This window comes from Sycon ciliatum, chromosome 2 (assembly GCF_964019385.1).
Source record: "Sycon ciliatum chromosome 2, ocSycCili1.1, whole genome shotgun sequence".
Taxonomy (NCBI): domain Eukaryota; kingdom Metazoa; phylum Porifera; class Calcarea; order Leucosolenida; family Sycettidae; genus Sycon; species Sycon ciliatum.
Genome location: NC_088644.1, coordinates 42,096,711 through 42,112,955, shown reverse-complemented (window position 1 = coordinate 42,112,955; position 16,245 = coordinate 42,096,711). Strand labels below are relative to the sequence as shown.

Below are 16,245 nucleotides of genomic sequence, written 5' to 3'. Positions count from 1 at the left end.
TTGTCTTGCCCCACAGGGGGGTTTCCGTCGGTGCGGCACAATGAGGTGCGTGACCTCACTGCCCATATGCTGAAGCGAGTGGTTCACAATGTCTCCATGGAGCCCCACCTGCAGCCGGTCACTGGGGAGCAGTTCCGGTATCGCACCGCTATCCAGACTGAGCAGGCCCGTCTCGACGTTGCGGCAAGTGGCATCTGGGGTGGCCGGTTTGAGCGCACCTTCATCGATGTGAGGGTTTTCAATCCTCATGTGACCTCAAACCGCGCCACCTCCATTGCTTCCTGCTACACCAAGCACGAGAAGGAGAAGCGGCGCTGCTACGAGCAACGTGTCCGCGACATAGAGCATTCGTCGTTTGTTCCGGCCATATTCTCTACCACTGGTGGTTTGGGCAAACACGCGGAGTCGCTCTACAAGCGGATAGCTTCTCTTCAAGCCGCGAAGACTGGAGAAGCATACAACTGTGTTATGTCTTGGGTTCGATGCAAATTGAGTTTTGCCCTACTCCGGTCCAGCGTGATGTGTTTGCGCGGATCCCGGAATCTTCGGCCGGTGCAGTTGGACTCACCTCCCACCTTGGCGGTTGCTGAGGCGGGCATTCGCATTTGATACCATTTGCCTCTGGTTTTGTCTGTATTGGCTTCGCCTGTGCTCTTTTCATCCTACTACTATAGTAGTTTTCAGTCCGCTATCGGGGGGCTGCACTCCAGCTCTGCTTTGCACTTCTCTTAACTTCTTTTTCCTTTGACTTGATCATTGGTATTTTACATGGGTTCATCTTCATTCTTCACGCTACAACCTTGCAGATAATGTACATGGACATGTACGCAGAGTTTTGCGGACTCCCCGTCACTATCTCGTCCGCCCGGGATGATAAAGGCTGATTCACTCGCATCTTCTGCTACATGACTGTACTGTATCAGTGTGAGAAAGGACTACTTTGAAGAAGACGAGTTCGAGTATACACAAATGTATTGCCATGATTTCTACCCTGCTTTTCATTGAAAACACTATGTGCGCGGCCCCAGCTGCGGCATGACCTCTGAACCCTTTACGATGCAGACCACCAACAATGATCAGGTGCATTGTGCACAATCGTGTAGCCTACATACTAGAACTGTAGTAAAATCATGTAGTTATGCTCCTACCTCCGAAAGGATGCCAAATTATGCTCCAATTTTTCAACCACCAAATTATGCCAATAATTATGCCGGCATAATCCGCCGGTGCCTAATTGGGCAGTGGTGTCGTCTGCGTATTGTGTGAAAGTTGCTGTTAGGTCTGACTCAGGTAGAGCTTGCTCTTGGATCTTACGCATGGAACCTTCGGCGTAAGTTATAAACATTATCGGTGACATTGGGTCGCTCTGGACGACGCCGATGTTTGGTGGAAATGGTTTGCTTAGTTGTTTACCAAGCTTCGTGCGGGCTGTTGTGTTTGATACTAGGACTGCAGTTGTGGACGTTGGTGCGCCAGCAGTGGCTAACCTCTCCAGAGCAACCTGACGAATGACAGTGTCAAACGCACCGCTGAAGTCCAATAGTGCCGATGAATATGACCAGTCGCCAAGTAGTGCGCGCTCACACATCGTCCTGGCATAAAATATACCATCCGTGGTCGATCTGCCAGGGCGGAAACCAGCTTGGCTCTCTGCCACATATGACTGCACATGGTGTGTGTGTGTGTGTCGTCGGGTGAGTATTGACGTCAAGATCTTACGGACGACCGAAAGGAGCATAACGGGACGGTAGCTTTTTGGATGTCCCAGAGGCTTGCCGGCTTTGTAGATGGGAACGATGAGGCCGCAGCGCATGTCGTCCGGGCAGTACTCTGTAGCTTGAACAGCGTTGAAGAAATTCGTCAGCCAGGGTGCGAAAAGGTTTTGAGCTGACTACAGAACATCAGCACTGATACCATCAGGACCGACAGCACCACCAGACTTCTGCTTGATAATTGCAGACCGTACTTCTTCGATTGTGAATGGATCTTCCTCATTCGATTGCTGCCTGAGGTCGAGTGGCTGGCCATCAGTGTAAAATACCGATTCATAATATTCATTAAAATCATGATAATCAGACAATAAGTGCGTGGCGATACAAATCACAGCAATGGCCACCCAGCGTTAGTGTTTATCTTTGGAGCCAAATTTCTGATCTCCACAGCCTCACTCAATTTCCTGCTAGCTCTGTCGCCTTCTTGAGCGAGGAATGATACTGCTTTGAAGGCGCTATCTCGCAGTCTCAATCTCCTGCGGGAATGCTTGTTTCTCATGTGGTCACCCCAAGGCTTGTCACGAGTCGTTCGACGCTTCTCCATTATGTTCCTTTAGACGGGTCTCTAGTGATCGTTCTGTCTCTCCAACGTAATATTCCGTACACCATTTGCAATCTATTCTGTATACTACATTCTTTTTCATGCAAACCTTCTCCCCACCGGATTGACATGTAAGACATGGCTCAAGCGGGCGGCCTCGTCTCCTACGCTGCGTAGTATTCGGCTCAGTACTTGACACACTGGGGTGTAGACTGTGCTGAACGACATAATTGATTGCGGAGACTGCCCGAGTGCTCATAAACTACTCTTACCGGCAGTTTGTACTTGCGAATGGCCCTGTTTTAAACGATAGTTTAAGGAATGCACAGCGTGGGTTTCCTCTGCGTCGACGTCTAGGCTTCCTTGCCGCTTCTCTTGTCTCTGATATGACGATCACTAGAGACCACTCTAGAGATCACTAAAGAGACGATCACTAGAGACCCGTCTAAAGGAACATAATGGAGAAGCACGTCGAAGGACTCGTGACAAGCCTTGGGGTGACCACATGAGAAACAAGCATTCCCGCAGGAGATTGAGACTGCAAGATAGCGCCTTCAAAGCAGTATCAGTCCTCGCTCGAGAAGGCGACAGAGCTAGCAGGAAATTGAGGGAGGCTGTGGAGATAAGAAATTTGGCTCCAAAGATAAACACTAACGCTGGGTGGTCATTGCAGTGATTTGTATCGCCACTCACTTATTGTCTGATTATCATGACATTCGGCGCTGAATAAAGTGTTTTTATATTTTTTTACCTCAGCTGTAGTCCCCTCCACTGATAGTCGATGTTAGCGCTATTAGCTGAACTCTTTTTCGCACTGCTTCTCACACCCTCTTACTGACAGGGGAGTTGTTGGCCTTTATCAATGCTGGTTTGGGAGCTTGCACACCATTGTGAACCTGATCAAGGCAATTTGCCGAAACGTTGGAATGATTATGGTGAAATGAGTTGAACTATTGCAGTGTCGATGGAAGAGAGCGTGTAGGCTCTACTCCGAACTGTTTATGAAACTGCAGGAAGCCTCCCCACTTTTACTTAATAAAGATATGCAATGATTACACAGCAATGAGGCAAACAAATCTCTTTCCGCTGTTACTCGGAGTTTCATGTGAAAACACTCATCAGACAGCATATGACCAAGACTAACAACAATCACTAGAATATATACGGAAGGTCTTGAGAAAAGAGGGCAGTTGTGATGGAGGTACAACATTTATTTATTTATTTATTTATTTATTTATTCAACATCTCCTGGCCCGTCCGAAGACTGCCAATAAACATGAGAGGTCAGGTGATAGCCAACCACGGCAAGCTAAAAGGAAAAAAAAGAAAGATGCTGTCAGAGAGGGAAAGGAGATAGGGAGAGAAAAAGAAAGGGAGGCACATTAATAATACATGGGATCACTTCGGATGAGACAGTGTGGAAAGCTGGACTGTGAATTTCCTGATATCCTGGCATGTCTTAATGCTAGTAGGCAGGTTAGACCAAAGGGAGTATGCTGAGAAGAAAGGGGATTTCAAAAACAGAGAGGAACTAGCTCGGGGCAGTGATAAGGCATTGCGTGTTGGTCTAGTGGTAACAAACCAGTTGTACTTGGCAATATGTTTCGGGACTTGGGCTAGGAAGATTTTTTGCACAAGGATACAAAGATGCTGCTGATGTCGGGCAAGAAGAGGGTGCGTGGAAGCAAGTTTATAAAGACAAAGGGAGGCAAATGTTTGGTCTTTTCGAAACAGAATTTTCAGAAGCAAGCGTTGATGTACCTCCAGTCTGTGGAGTAAAGTCTGAGACAACCCGCACCAAGCTATATCGCAATAGTCAAATATAGGCAAAATGTACGACTTAAAGAACAATTCTCTGCAGTTATCATTCAAGTGTTGGCAGTGGGGTTGTAGCATACCTAAGGACGCACTCGCACGCTTGCACACAGACTGGACTTGTGGAGACCAGGAGAGTTGGCGGTCGAGAATAACGCCCAGGTGCTTGTGCTCGTTAACAACTTTAATAGGTGTACTATTTAGACCAGGAAAATACAGAAGTTGAGTGGGGGGCGAGGGAGAGAAGAACATGGCCTCGGTTTTGGCGAGGTTAGGCTTCAGTTTCCAGGTTTCCATCCATGTTACTGTAGCGTTGACCCCGGACTGCATGGAGGCCGTGAGGTTGTCTGCCGAGCTGTCGGAGCACATCAGAGCAGTGTCGTCAGCAAAAAGACTTACATTTGGTACAAGGGCTGGCAAGTCATTAACGTACAGTAGAAATAGGAGCGGCCCAAGTATGGACCCCTGGGGTACCCCAGACACGACTAGTAATGGGTCTGATAGGGAGGTAGATACTCTGACAGTCTGGTGGCGGCAGGAAAGATAGGATGAGAGCCATTGCAGGGCTGGACCGTGTACCAAGAAGACGGACTCTAGCTTTGCAAGCAGACCACGATGCCAGACGGTGTCGAAAGCTTTTGCTAGGTCAAAGAACACGATGCCAACATGCCGCCTGAGGTTCCGCTGGGTGTAGATGTCTTGTACTAGACGTGTTAGTTGGAAAGTTGTGGAGTCTCCACGGCAGAAACCGGATTGAGATGGTGAAAGCGCTGGGGTGACGTGGCAGTACAGAGACTCAAAGAAAAATACGTTCACAGACCTTGGACACAGCGGGAAGGAGAGAGATTGGTCTGTAGTTGCCAGCCTGAGAGCGTTGGCCTTTCTTATAGATCGGGACGATAACAGCAGATTTCCAGACGGACGGAAATACTCCTGTACGATATGACATGTTAAAGAGCAGGCACAAGGGATAGGACAGAGATGGCGCAAGCCATTTGAGAACCTCATTGGGTATGCCATCTTCGCCAGGGGACTTACAATTCTTCAGGAGTTTGAGGTGCTTACAGACGGTAGCAGTCGTGGTAACGACGCGTGTGAGTGGTGCGCTAAGTTCAGGGGCTGGGGACAGCGATGGAATGACCCAATTCGGATCTTCCGGAATGCCGGATGAAACAAACTGCTTGTTCAGTGTGTCTGCAATCGCCTTCACATCGTGCTGGCGGTTGCCATTGGAGTCCGTCAGGTACTGGATTGGCGCGCGGGAGGTCCCGCGGCACTGGTTGCGAATGAATTGGTGGAGTGATGGGCGATCGGGGGAGGAGAGTGTTGCAGAAAGAGAGTTTAGAAAGGAGCGGTGTGAGGTACGAGAAAGGTGCTTGACGAAGTTGCGTTGAACTCGGTAAGCCTCCCGGTTAACCGGCGTTGGGAATTTCTTGTAGATGCTGAAAAGATCACGCTTGCGCTTCACTTCAGATACGAGGGACCGTGTCACCCATGGGGGACTAGATGTCGAGGATGTTGGGTTGGAATGTTTCCGGTTGTTGTAGCCGATAGCAAAGTTAGAGAGGTGCTGTTGAAACCCTCGTTCAAGGACGGCTGCAAAGTGATCTACCGCGGCGTCAACAGTTGGAGAGCCTTCTGGTTGCAGAAACGACCAGTCGTGGCAGGAGAAATCAGCGTTCATAGAGTCCCAGCACTGAGAGGGAACTCGACGGAAGCGATATGGGAACGGTTTGCGAGAAGGAAGTGGCAGGTCTGGATCCGAGGGCAATGAGACGGCGAACTGGCATGAAACCATGAGATGGTCCGAGGAGCCAAGAGCGCAAGCTGTGTGAACGTCCGTCGCCAGCAGGGGTTGGTTCGTGAAGACAAGGTCTAGACATGACTGTGTTCCGGAAGATGTTGTGTGCGTTGGACTCTGCACCAGCTGATCCAAACCGAAGCAGGTAAGGGTGCGAAAAAGTGCCGCCCCAGCAGGACACGTTAAATCCGATGGGCACCACCGTTTGTGCTTACTGTTGAAGTCCCCAGCCATTATGACATGGTACGATGACATGGGAACGGTTACCAAAGCACTAGCTAGCATATCACAGAAGTGGTCTATTTCCGTGGTTTTGACTGAGGGCGGACGGTAGGTACAGCAGACGAGGATGGGTGTCGGGGAGCCTAAGATTGGGTGAAGCTCAACCCATACGGATTCACAGGTCGGACGAGCAAGGTCGTCGCGAACTTGGACTCTTCCGAAGCGATTTTGCCGGACAAGAATCGCAACTCCACCATATCCTCTGGTTGCCGTACCGGATTTGTTATCATGAGGTGGTCGGTCGCGACGAAATGTGGTATAACCGGAGATGGTGAGCGCTATGCTTGGATTTAGCCATGTTTCATTTAGACAGATGACATCAGGTTTGTTGAAATCAGCAATGACAGACAGTTCGGCAGATTTGTTAACGATTGAGCGGCAATTTACGGAAAGCAAGGTCAGTTTACCCTGGCAAGGGGGGAAGTAGGGCCGAGCCAGTGGATTCAGCTGTGGTCGCGCCATCATGCTGAGCCTGAGGAGAGGACGTTGTTTGCCTGGTTGGCATTGCTGGTGTCAAAACTGTCCGCGGCAAAACGCCAGGGCCTAACCGTGTGCGAAAGAGCATCCGGCCAGAACCCTTTGTCACCGACTGTGTTCTCATCAGCTGCCTCGACGGTCACCCGTGCGTAGGCAGTTCTGAAGTGCTTGGATGCAAATATGACACCTTCCTGAATCTGCACTCCTCGGGCAGAGCACCATTCAGCAATTGATGATGCGGAGCAGTGTGGCTGCACGTTGCCAACGTAAAACACTTTGCGTTTGGCCCGGGGTGATGCCGTGAGGTCTACTGCCGGCTCGCTATCACGAGCCGGCTTGGTGTAGCGGGATGTTTCCACCCGCCTTGTTATGCTTTGAGCTAGCTGGGACTGACTACTAGTATCTGCCGCGTGCCTTTGTCTCTGGGCGGCTCGAGTGCGTCTGCCCTGGTGTTCCTGCCATTCATGTACTTGTTGTTCAGTATCGGTGGACCTACGGGATGCATCCAGGCCTGCTGCGGGGCTGGAGCTACGACTTGTAGTAGTGCTGGACCTACGGGATGCATGCACGCCTGCTGCGGGGCTGGAACTACGACTTGTAGTAGTGTTGGGTTGTGGCACACGCGTTTCTCCTGGCAGGCTGCCACTGCCGGCGTGTGTACCGTACGTTTGTACAGACCTGCCCGTTGTGGTGCTGAGCCTCGCACGTGCACTTGCAGTTTGTGTGGCGGTTCCTAGTACTACGTCGCTGTACTGGTGTGGCATGGCGTGCTGTGTGTGTACGCTAGTATCTCGCAGGTCAGCCATTTCCCGCCTCAGCTGTTGAATTTCAAGCTTCAAGGAAGCAATTTCATCATCTCTTCCCACCCTAATTGCCACTATTTCTTTATTCAGGTCCATTATTGTCGAGGACAATGCGGCCAAAGCAGTCGTGACATGTCCTATACCGGTCATACCTTCCAGGATGGGGTGGGACCCAATCCCCTCCTTCCGGAGCGCTCCCACCAGGTCGGGCCGTGAGAAGGAGTCCGCTTTCGGGATGCCAGTCCGGGTGGCCAGGTTTTGTAGACAGTCGAACGTCAGAAGGGCCAGGTCGACATGCTCATTGGTGGCCATAGTCCGCAGTACAAGTCACAGCTCCTGTAGGTTACAGTTACAGACTCGGAAAGGCTGATAGGAGCGGAGCTCCTAAAACTGCATCCGCACTCGAAAAATTCCGAATATTTGAATTATATGCTGGCTTCATTCCAATAAGTTACAGACTCGGAAAGGCTGATAGGAGCGGAGCTCCTAAAACTGCATCCGCACTCGAAAAATTCCGAATATTTGAATTATATGCTGGCTTCATTTCAATGGGCGCTTTCGATTACACGTTTACACAATTCTGGAGCTGTGTTTTTAAATTCTGGAATGACCGGAGTGAGCGGGCCTTGTAAACGAACGACTGGAATTCACAACGCATTTTATTCATGTCATGTCACAAACACAATTGATGAATCGTAAAAAGAGATCACGTACACCCTCGCGCGCACGTGGACCCAGCATCGCGCACACGCCGGCCAGGGAGGCTCTTCGCGCTTGAGTCATGACCAGACCGGTAACACACCGACTGTGCAATTCTGGCGCCAGAATTGGAGAAATTCCGCCCTCTCTTCAGAATTGACGGATTCGACGGAATTGGATAAAATCAATTCTAACGACGGATTTTGTCACTTTTTGTGCATTAAATCGAACTGTGCATCAACAATAACTAATTCTAGAATTGACCGAAATGCGTGTAATCGAAAGCGCCCAATAGCGCGAGGAAAAGGAGGCGACAAAAATCAGCGTGATTATAAGAGGAAAGAGATGTTGAGAGTATAGAGCATAGGGTAGAGGAATAGCGTGATTCTCTGGCAACACATCAGTATAGATTTGTGCTGCATTGTGACACATGGCATTGTGACCTATGGCTAGGGTGGTAAAAATGATTATGGCGACTATGCGTAGTGGGAATCAAGGTGGCAAGTATCAAGTGGGGGGGGGGGGGGGGAGAGGCTGGAGGGAGCTAGAGAGAGAGACTGTCGAGTACAATAAGCACAATTATTAAATAATATTATAGAATGCAGCTTTAGGAAGATCACGGTGAGTTCATTAGTCAATGACACGACCGGTGAATGTTACAATTTGTTCAGAAACGCCTCACTCTACACATGGCTGAGTGGTGTAAAAGACCAAAATTCCGCAACAGGAAGACGAATGTGAAGAAGAGGTTGGTGCGACTGCGGCGATACAGGGGGGCGAATACCATTGTAAAGGTACCGGACCATGAACATGAAGACACACATTATGCCACCGATCTTTCCGCATGTGGAGAGTTTTCGACAAGCCCTCCGAGGATTCGAAAATAAATTATCGGAGGGCTTGTCGACAACTCTCCAAATGCCGACGGGTCGGTGGCATATTACTAGATCCTTGCTTCTGCGCAAGACGAACAGGATCTATAGACTTTTGAGCTATAATTTGTTTTCAGTTTATCGTTGTGGAGTTAGTAAACTTAACGAAACTCCAGTGAATTAGAACGTTCAGTCTCTACTCGAGTTTCTTGCTTGCTGAAGCAATCATCTGGAGACAATGTTCCCGATATGGCAAACCCCCTTGATCTAGTAAAGGGCCTTGATTCATCGTACTGTGAGAGGTATAGCGTTATGTAGCTAATCGGGCTGTTATCAGACTGGCATTCTCACGGCGGGCATCGCGATTCCTTGGTCTCCAAGGTCGCATACCAACGTACAGAGGCTTCGTACTTGAGTAGGTACAAGCAGTGTGGTTAGGTGCAGCCTCCCCCCACCTGCTAGTCCTCCACAGGGTACAGCGGAATGCCGTGGCTGGTATTGAACCTTTTTAAAAGGTATCCTCCCGAGGCCAGCCGCCCGCCATCATGACTTGTGTCTGCTCTGACAAAATGCGTACAAGCTTATACGCCTACGACAACCTACGTATCTTTGTGACCTCGTGCCGACATGGCAGGAAGCAGCATTGTGCTTTGTCCCCAGTATCAAAACACGACGCTCATATCAGCATCAGCTGCTGTCAGAGTTGCCCCCACGTCCCCCAACGTTCTCCGCCGATCGCGTACAAATGGAGTAGTGAACGAATGGAATACACATGTAGACCACCTGTTCACATGGTTCCTGAGCAACACTAGTCCTGCATCTAAAATGCTTGTGACTCAATGTACCTAAACCATAGCAACTGTTTGGCAGATCGGTGAGATCGCATCACGTGGCCCAACCAGCCAGCCGCGAGCGGCAGTACGGAAAGCCCTAACTATCCAGTACAAGCGCTACAAAAACATGTCATGTAAGCATGTCAAATGACTACTACTACTAGTACTAGCACAGTATGTCTGAAAGCAGCCAAGACCAAGACCAAGATCCAACGCCACTTGCGTCACAGAAACAGGCTCTGGGGCACTGATTGTCTGTAGCATCTGAGCATACTCTCCATTGCTGATTTCACCTTCTCTCTTTCTTTGGTCACTCGCAGCCATCCCTATTATTGTTTTTTTCAGTTTGAGCACTCTGGCAAGGTACGTTCGGGCCTGATTGGAAATTTTTATTTTCATTGCTATCAGGCTCGGCCTCATTCCCTCTGTGCTGCGCTGATGAGTTCACAAAGAACGAAACAGCATGCTGTCCGCAGATTGAGTATATATATAATTATATATATATTAACTGGTTTGAGGGAAAGAGAAAAACGGGAAAAGTCTGAAGAAAAAATTGACTGTCACCACCAGGACTCGAACCAGGGACCCTCGCTTGTAGCCAGCATATATATAATTATATTATATATATTTTTAATGTTTATTTGAATTCGGATAGCTCAACAGTACAGAAGTACAACTACAAAGAGTACCGATTAGAAGGCCCCGAGAACGGGAAACCAAAAAAAACAAAAAACAAAAACAGCAACATCAATTTACTGATTATGCACATTGCTTGAAAGCAAATCACAACAATGATTAAGAGTTAAGCTGTCTTTTAGCCAAATAGCCAATCTGACGTGGAAATCTGCGATAGTAGTGCAGGACTTCAGGTCATCTGGTAAATGATTCCAAACAAGAGCCGATTTACTTGAAAAGGACAGAAAGCCAGACATAGATCTATAGCGATTGATACTCATGTTATGAGTTGTTGAGCTGCGAGTAGTGCGGGTAGACGTACAGATGGGAAAGAGGGACTGCAAGCAAACAGCCGGCTTAATACAGTAACAGTGGAAAATGAATACAAGGAACAAAAATACTGATCGTTATTGGAAAGAGGAAACATTGAGGTGGTGAAGAAGTGGCGTGATATTAGCTTGGGGTGATGCGCCACAAGCAACTCGTACAGCGCGCCGGTGGAGAGAGGCTAGCTTGTTTCTATTTTTAGCGGATATAAACGAAAGGTATACAGGGAGAGCATATTCTAGATCAGGCTGAATAACACCGACAACGAAAGTACGGCGGGCAAACAGGTTCGGGCGGGCGGCGTTTTATAAAACCTAACATAGTAATTCACACGGATTCACGGAACGTGACAACACTCACTTTGTTAATGTAACCCCCTTCATGCACACATCCGCTATTTCGCACACATCCGTTATTTCGCACACATCCGCTATTTCGCACACATCCGCTATTTCGCACACATCCGCTATTTCGCACACATCCGCTATTTCGCACACATCCGCTATTTCGCACACATCCGCTATTTCGCACACATCCGCTATTTCGCACACATCCGCTATTTCGCACAAATCCGCTATTTAGCACACATCCGCTATTTCGCACACATCCAAGGATCCGTCCTCGGCCCCCTCCTGTTCACACTATACATCCGTAACCTTCGATGCTGCTTGCCCCAGCAGGTCACAAACCAGGAATTTGCAGACGACATTGCAATTGAAGCCTCGGGCAGTTGCGAACAAGTGTGCTCTTCTCTAAGCACAGCCATCACTGGCCTGTCGCAGTGGTTGGAGGACCGCGGACTAATGCTGAACCAAAAGAAAACGCAAGCTCTGTTGATTACCCCAAGAGGCCCAGCCCCTGACACAGATAACATTCGAATTCGCTGTGGGAATGCAGCCCTTGCAGTTGTGGAACAAGCGCGGTACCTGGGCGTAATGGTAGATGGGCAGCTCTCCTGGGAGCCTCACGTCAATCACACAATCCAGCAGGTGCGGAAGTCAGTAGGTGCGCTGTGGCGGAGCCGCCGAAGCCTCACCCTGGCGTCAAAGATCCTGTTTTACAGGTCGATGATCCAGGGTAGGTTGTCGTACGCTTCCAACGCCTTTTATCCGTCACTTCAAATTGGCAACATGGAGCCCCTCACACGTCTAACGAAGTGCGCTATCCGCGGCTTCTTCGGTCTGCCACCGTGGTCGCGCACGAGCCCGATCTTTGAACAGCTCCGCCTCACCACCCTGGAGGACATGTTTAACATTAAGCTCCTCATCTTTGTCCGTCGTTGTCTGTTCTCCCGAGCTAGCTCCCTCTTCACCAGCTTCTTCGTGAGAGTTACTGGTGACCGCACTCGGGGAGCAGCACAACACCTCGTTCGAGTACCATTTTGGCCCGGTCCTGCGGGTCGAGCGACCATGCAGTTCATCGGCGCAGTCCTGTGGACCCAGCTCCCGCCTGATCTCCGTTCCGAGCCCAGCCACCTTCAGTTCTGTGCCCTGCTAAAAGCGCATCATGGCTCCGTTTAAATGCTTTTCGGCTAGTGTGTTTCTGTGGTATAGCGGACTGAAGAATAGTAAACGTGTTTTGCAATATTATGTATGAAGCTATTTTGTATATAGTATGTTCCCATTCCGTTTTTGCTTTGGTGTAGCCCTGAGATTGATTGCTTATTTATTTCTACCCTTCCTCTCTCCATACTTCTGTCCCCCCCCTCTCTCTCTCTCATTCCTTCTGTCGTCCACATGTATCAAAGGAGGCGAAATCGCCTGTTTGTGGTGCGACGTTAAATAAACTTCTACATACATACATACATCCGCTATTTCGCACATATACAAGTATGTATAATTGTACTTCAAGATAATTATTTTTTACCATTCACACATTATACATATATCCCTCCCGCTATCTACACGACTGTATAACGCTTACGCTGGTGTAAACTCACACGTGTTTTCGTTAAGTATCATTACGATAGGAATGGGTTTGCTCCCACACTGGAGCTCGCGCTATTCCGCCGACGACTTGACACTTGACTGACTCACGACTGCCATCCAGAGAACACGAGAAGTCCATCGAACCTTCGACTCGGCAAACCTGCAAGAAAGCACCACTCCCTGCTCAATACACAGTGTTTCGGGGAATTCACCCCTCATCAGTTGAGCTTGAGTAGGCTGAGGAAGATTGTGCCTGAAGAGCACCACTTATATAGTGCTCTCCAGGCACAAACATCACCAGGGATACAAACTTACAGAGACACTCCGTTTCCAGCGCGACAAACACCTCGTGAACACCAGATAGCAGCGTGAGTTAGTTATCGCTCCTGGATGGTGAGAACAGACGAAGAGGATCCTCGGTTATTCACAACGCTGATTCACAACGCTGATTCCTAAACAAAATCATCGCCGAAGTCGCAACCTCTATTTCGTATCATTACAATAGTTGCATCAACTTGCATGTTATCTCACATCTAAAGACATCGGTGTTTTCGCCTTCACCATTGGACTGTGCTCTACAGAATTTATTCGGCTACCTTGTATTTAGTTTGTGTTCGTTGGTGAATATCCTTCGATTTGATCCACTGATGAAAGTCACTCGAAAATGTACCCTCTGGAAGCATTACTTTGATAAAGATCCACAATCGCTGCCATGTAGTGTGTGGTGCTGTGTGTGTGTGTGTGCGTGCGTGTGCGTGTGTGTGTGCGTGTGTAGGTGTGTGTGTGTGTGCGTGTGCGTGTGTGTGTGTGTGTGACATGAGTACCACGATCATTCTTTCGATTGGCAATTGCATGCTATGGGATGTGGAATAAATGAAATCTTACTTCAAATGCTTTAAAAAAATATTGTCTAAACATAATGTATAAGGTTCGGCCTCATTTTATCTGTGCTGCGCTGATGAGTTCACAAAGAACGAAACAGCATGCTGTCCGCAGATTGAGTATTTTCGCTCCTGCTGTTGTAGTACTGTAGTTGAGCACTCTCATGTGGGGTAGTGCCTTTGCTGTGTGCATTACGTGGAGCTCACTGACTGACTTGTCAGTTTGAGCATTCCGGCAAGGTATGTTCGGGCCTGATTTAAAGCTGGCCTTGGAAATTTTATTTTCATTGCTATCAGGTTCGGCCTCATTTTCTCTGTGCTGCGCTGATGAGTCACAGAGAACGAAACAGCATGCTGTCCGCGGATTAAGTATAGTCTAAACATTTATATTTAGTTGGTGGAATCAATCGCATAACTTGTGCCCACAATTTCCCATGTTACAAATATTTATATTTATATTTTATTTTTGGTCCCATCAACCTCTCTATATTTTTTCAGCTGCACTGTTGAGCTTCCGATGTAAAAAGAAAATATTAATGATAGCATGCAGTATACGGAACATCAGACCAAAAAGCCACAACAGGAAGACGAATAGCAGTGTGAATGTACTGGAGCATGAAACATGAAGACGATGGAAGGTAGAAGTGAGAAGAAACATGTGCAATACAGATCAATAATTAGACGAGGAGATCAATGAAAAGAAGAGAAAGCCAGGAGTAAAATTGCAGCAGCACAAACCGGTGATACAATGCATGCGAGAATCAGTGACGTTGTAAACACGCTAGTCTGCAGATGATAATGCCATTATCAAATAGTCCAGCTTAATGAGCGTACGCTGCGTCGCACATCCCGGGTCGAGCACTTCACAGTATCCGACTGATGGGATATTTGTCTCTAAACTCGTCCAGGTTTTTGCGCAAACTCTCGGCGTATCTGAACATTTCATCCGCCAATTCTCCTGGTTTGTCTTTGGCGATGTCTACCAGTGATTTGACCATCAGGGCGGTGTTGAAAACAACAAACACTCCTCCAACAGCAGCACTCAACGCTCCTTGTGCGGCGGCTCTAGTTACAGTTCTGGCAGTAACCCGTGCACTCACTGCTGCCACACTTCTAGCGGTTTTAGTAGCAATCACGGCTGTTTCAGTTATGCCGTAGCACACCTCGAAGCCCTCGCAGACCAGTACGATGTCACTCAGCTGTATACCGTCGACCAACTCTGGGCCATCGGAATCGCTGCAATTTTTCCTCATCTCCTTGCACTGGGTCTCGAAGCGTTCCTTGGCACTATCGAATTCAGACTGCGCGTCGGCCACCTCACCTTTGATGCCTTTCTCCTTCACCTTCTCAACGATTGCTCCTATACCAGATGTGGTGGCTCCTGCTATTCCTAACCCAATACCAGTTAAAAGAAGAGGTGTTGCTGCTCCAAAGGTGAATACCGTCAAGATACCACCGACTATGGTCAGCCCAGCTCCAGCCGCAGCTACGCCATTACCCGTAGCCGCCACAATCCGCTCCGTTTGGTGCAATTCCTTGGCTTCCTTGCCCCACTTTTCTATGATTGTGATAAGGTTCTCCCAAGAACTGTTGAATTCTCGGAGGGCTTGTCGAAAACTTTTCACCTGCCGCCTGGTCGCTGGCATATTCCTGGATCCTTGCTTCTGCGCAAGATGAACAGGGTCTATTGACTTCGAGTTACTAGTATAAGTTGTTTTCAGTTTTAACAAAACTCCAGTGGATTAGTTCAGTCTCTACTCGATTTTCATGGTTAGTAAGCAAGCAATCATCAAGAGACAGTGTTCATAAAATGGGAAACCTCGAACTAATAAAGGGCGTTGATTCATCGTAATGTGAGCTGGATACTATAATGTTGCTCATCCGTCTGTCAGCGGGCTGGGATTCTCGAGGCGGGCTTCGCGATTCCTTGGTCTCCAAGATCACATACCAACGTACAGAGGCTTCGTACTTGAGTAGGTACAAGCAGTATGGATAGGTGCAGCCTTTTCCCACCTGCTAATGCTCGACAGTGTACAGCGGAAGGCCGTCGCCATAGAGCGGAACACATCTTCAGAGCCCAGCCACCCACCATCGTGTGTATGCTCTCACAGATATTTACAAGCTAATTATTAAATACGCCTCCACAGCACCCTCCAGATCTTTGTGACCTCGTGCCGGCACGACAGGAAGCAACCTTGTGCTTCGTCCCCCGGTCACTTTGCAACGCTCATGTCAGCATCAGCTCCGGTCAGGTTTACCCCCACGTCCCCCAATCTACTCTGTCGATCGTGTACATGTAGTCGACGAATGGAATAGACAACCACCGGACATGATTCCTGAGCAAGACCTGCATCTCAAATGTTCGTGAAGCAATGTAACTAAACCATAGCACCTTATTTGGCAGCTCGCATCTCGTTGCCCAACCAGGCACCCCCGTGCGACAGGACGGAAAGCGCTAACTCTAGCCCATGGCTCTTGAGCCACAAGTAAAATATACTACTGAACTGAGTCTGTCGACATGTCGTGGACATGGAAATCT

At 48.6% G+C, this 16,245-nt stretch overlaps 1 protein-coding gene across 1 annotated transcript; it reads right to left on the bottom strand.

Moving 5' to 3' along the window:
- Nucleotides 1-14,569: 14,569 nt before the first annotated feature.
- LOC135810595 (uncharacterized) lies at nucleotides 14,570-15,352 on the bottom strand. Its single transcript, XM_065324088.1, has one exon. The coding sequence runs from the start codon at nucleotides 15,350-15,352 to the stop codon at nucleotides 14,570-14,572; it is 783 nt and encodes a 260-aa protein (XP_065180160.1).
- Nucleotides 15,353-16,245: the final 893 nt, after the last annotated feature.

Bases quoted from the DNA above. Each gene is read 5' to 3' on its own strand.
- LOC135810595 (XM_065324088.1), bottom strand. From the start codon at position 15,352: ATGCCAGCGACCAGGCGGCAGGTGAAAAGTTTTCGACAAGCCCTCCGA.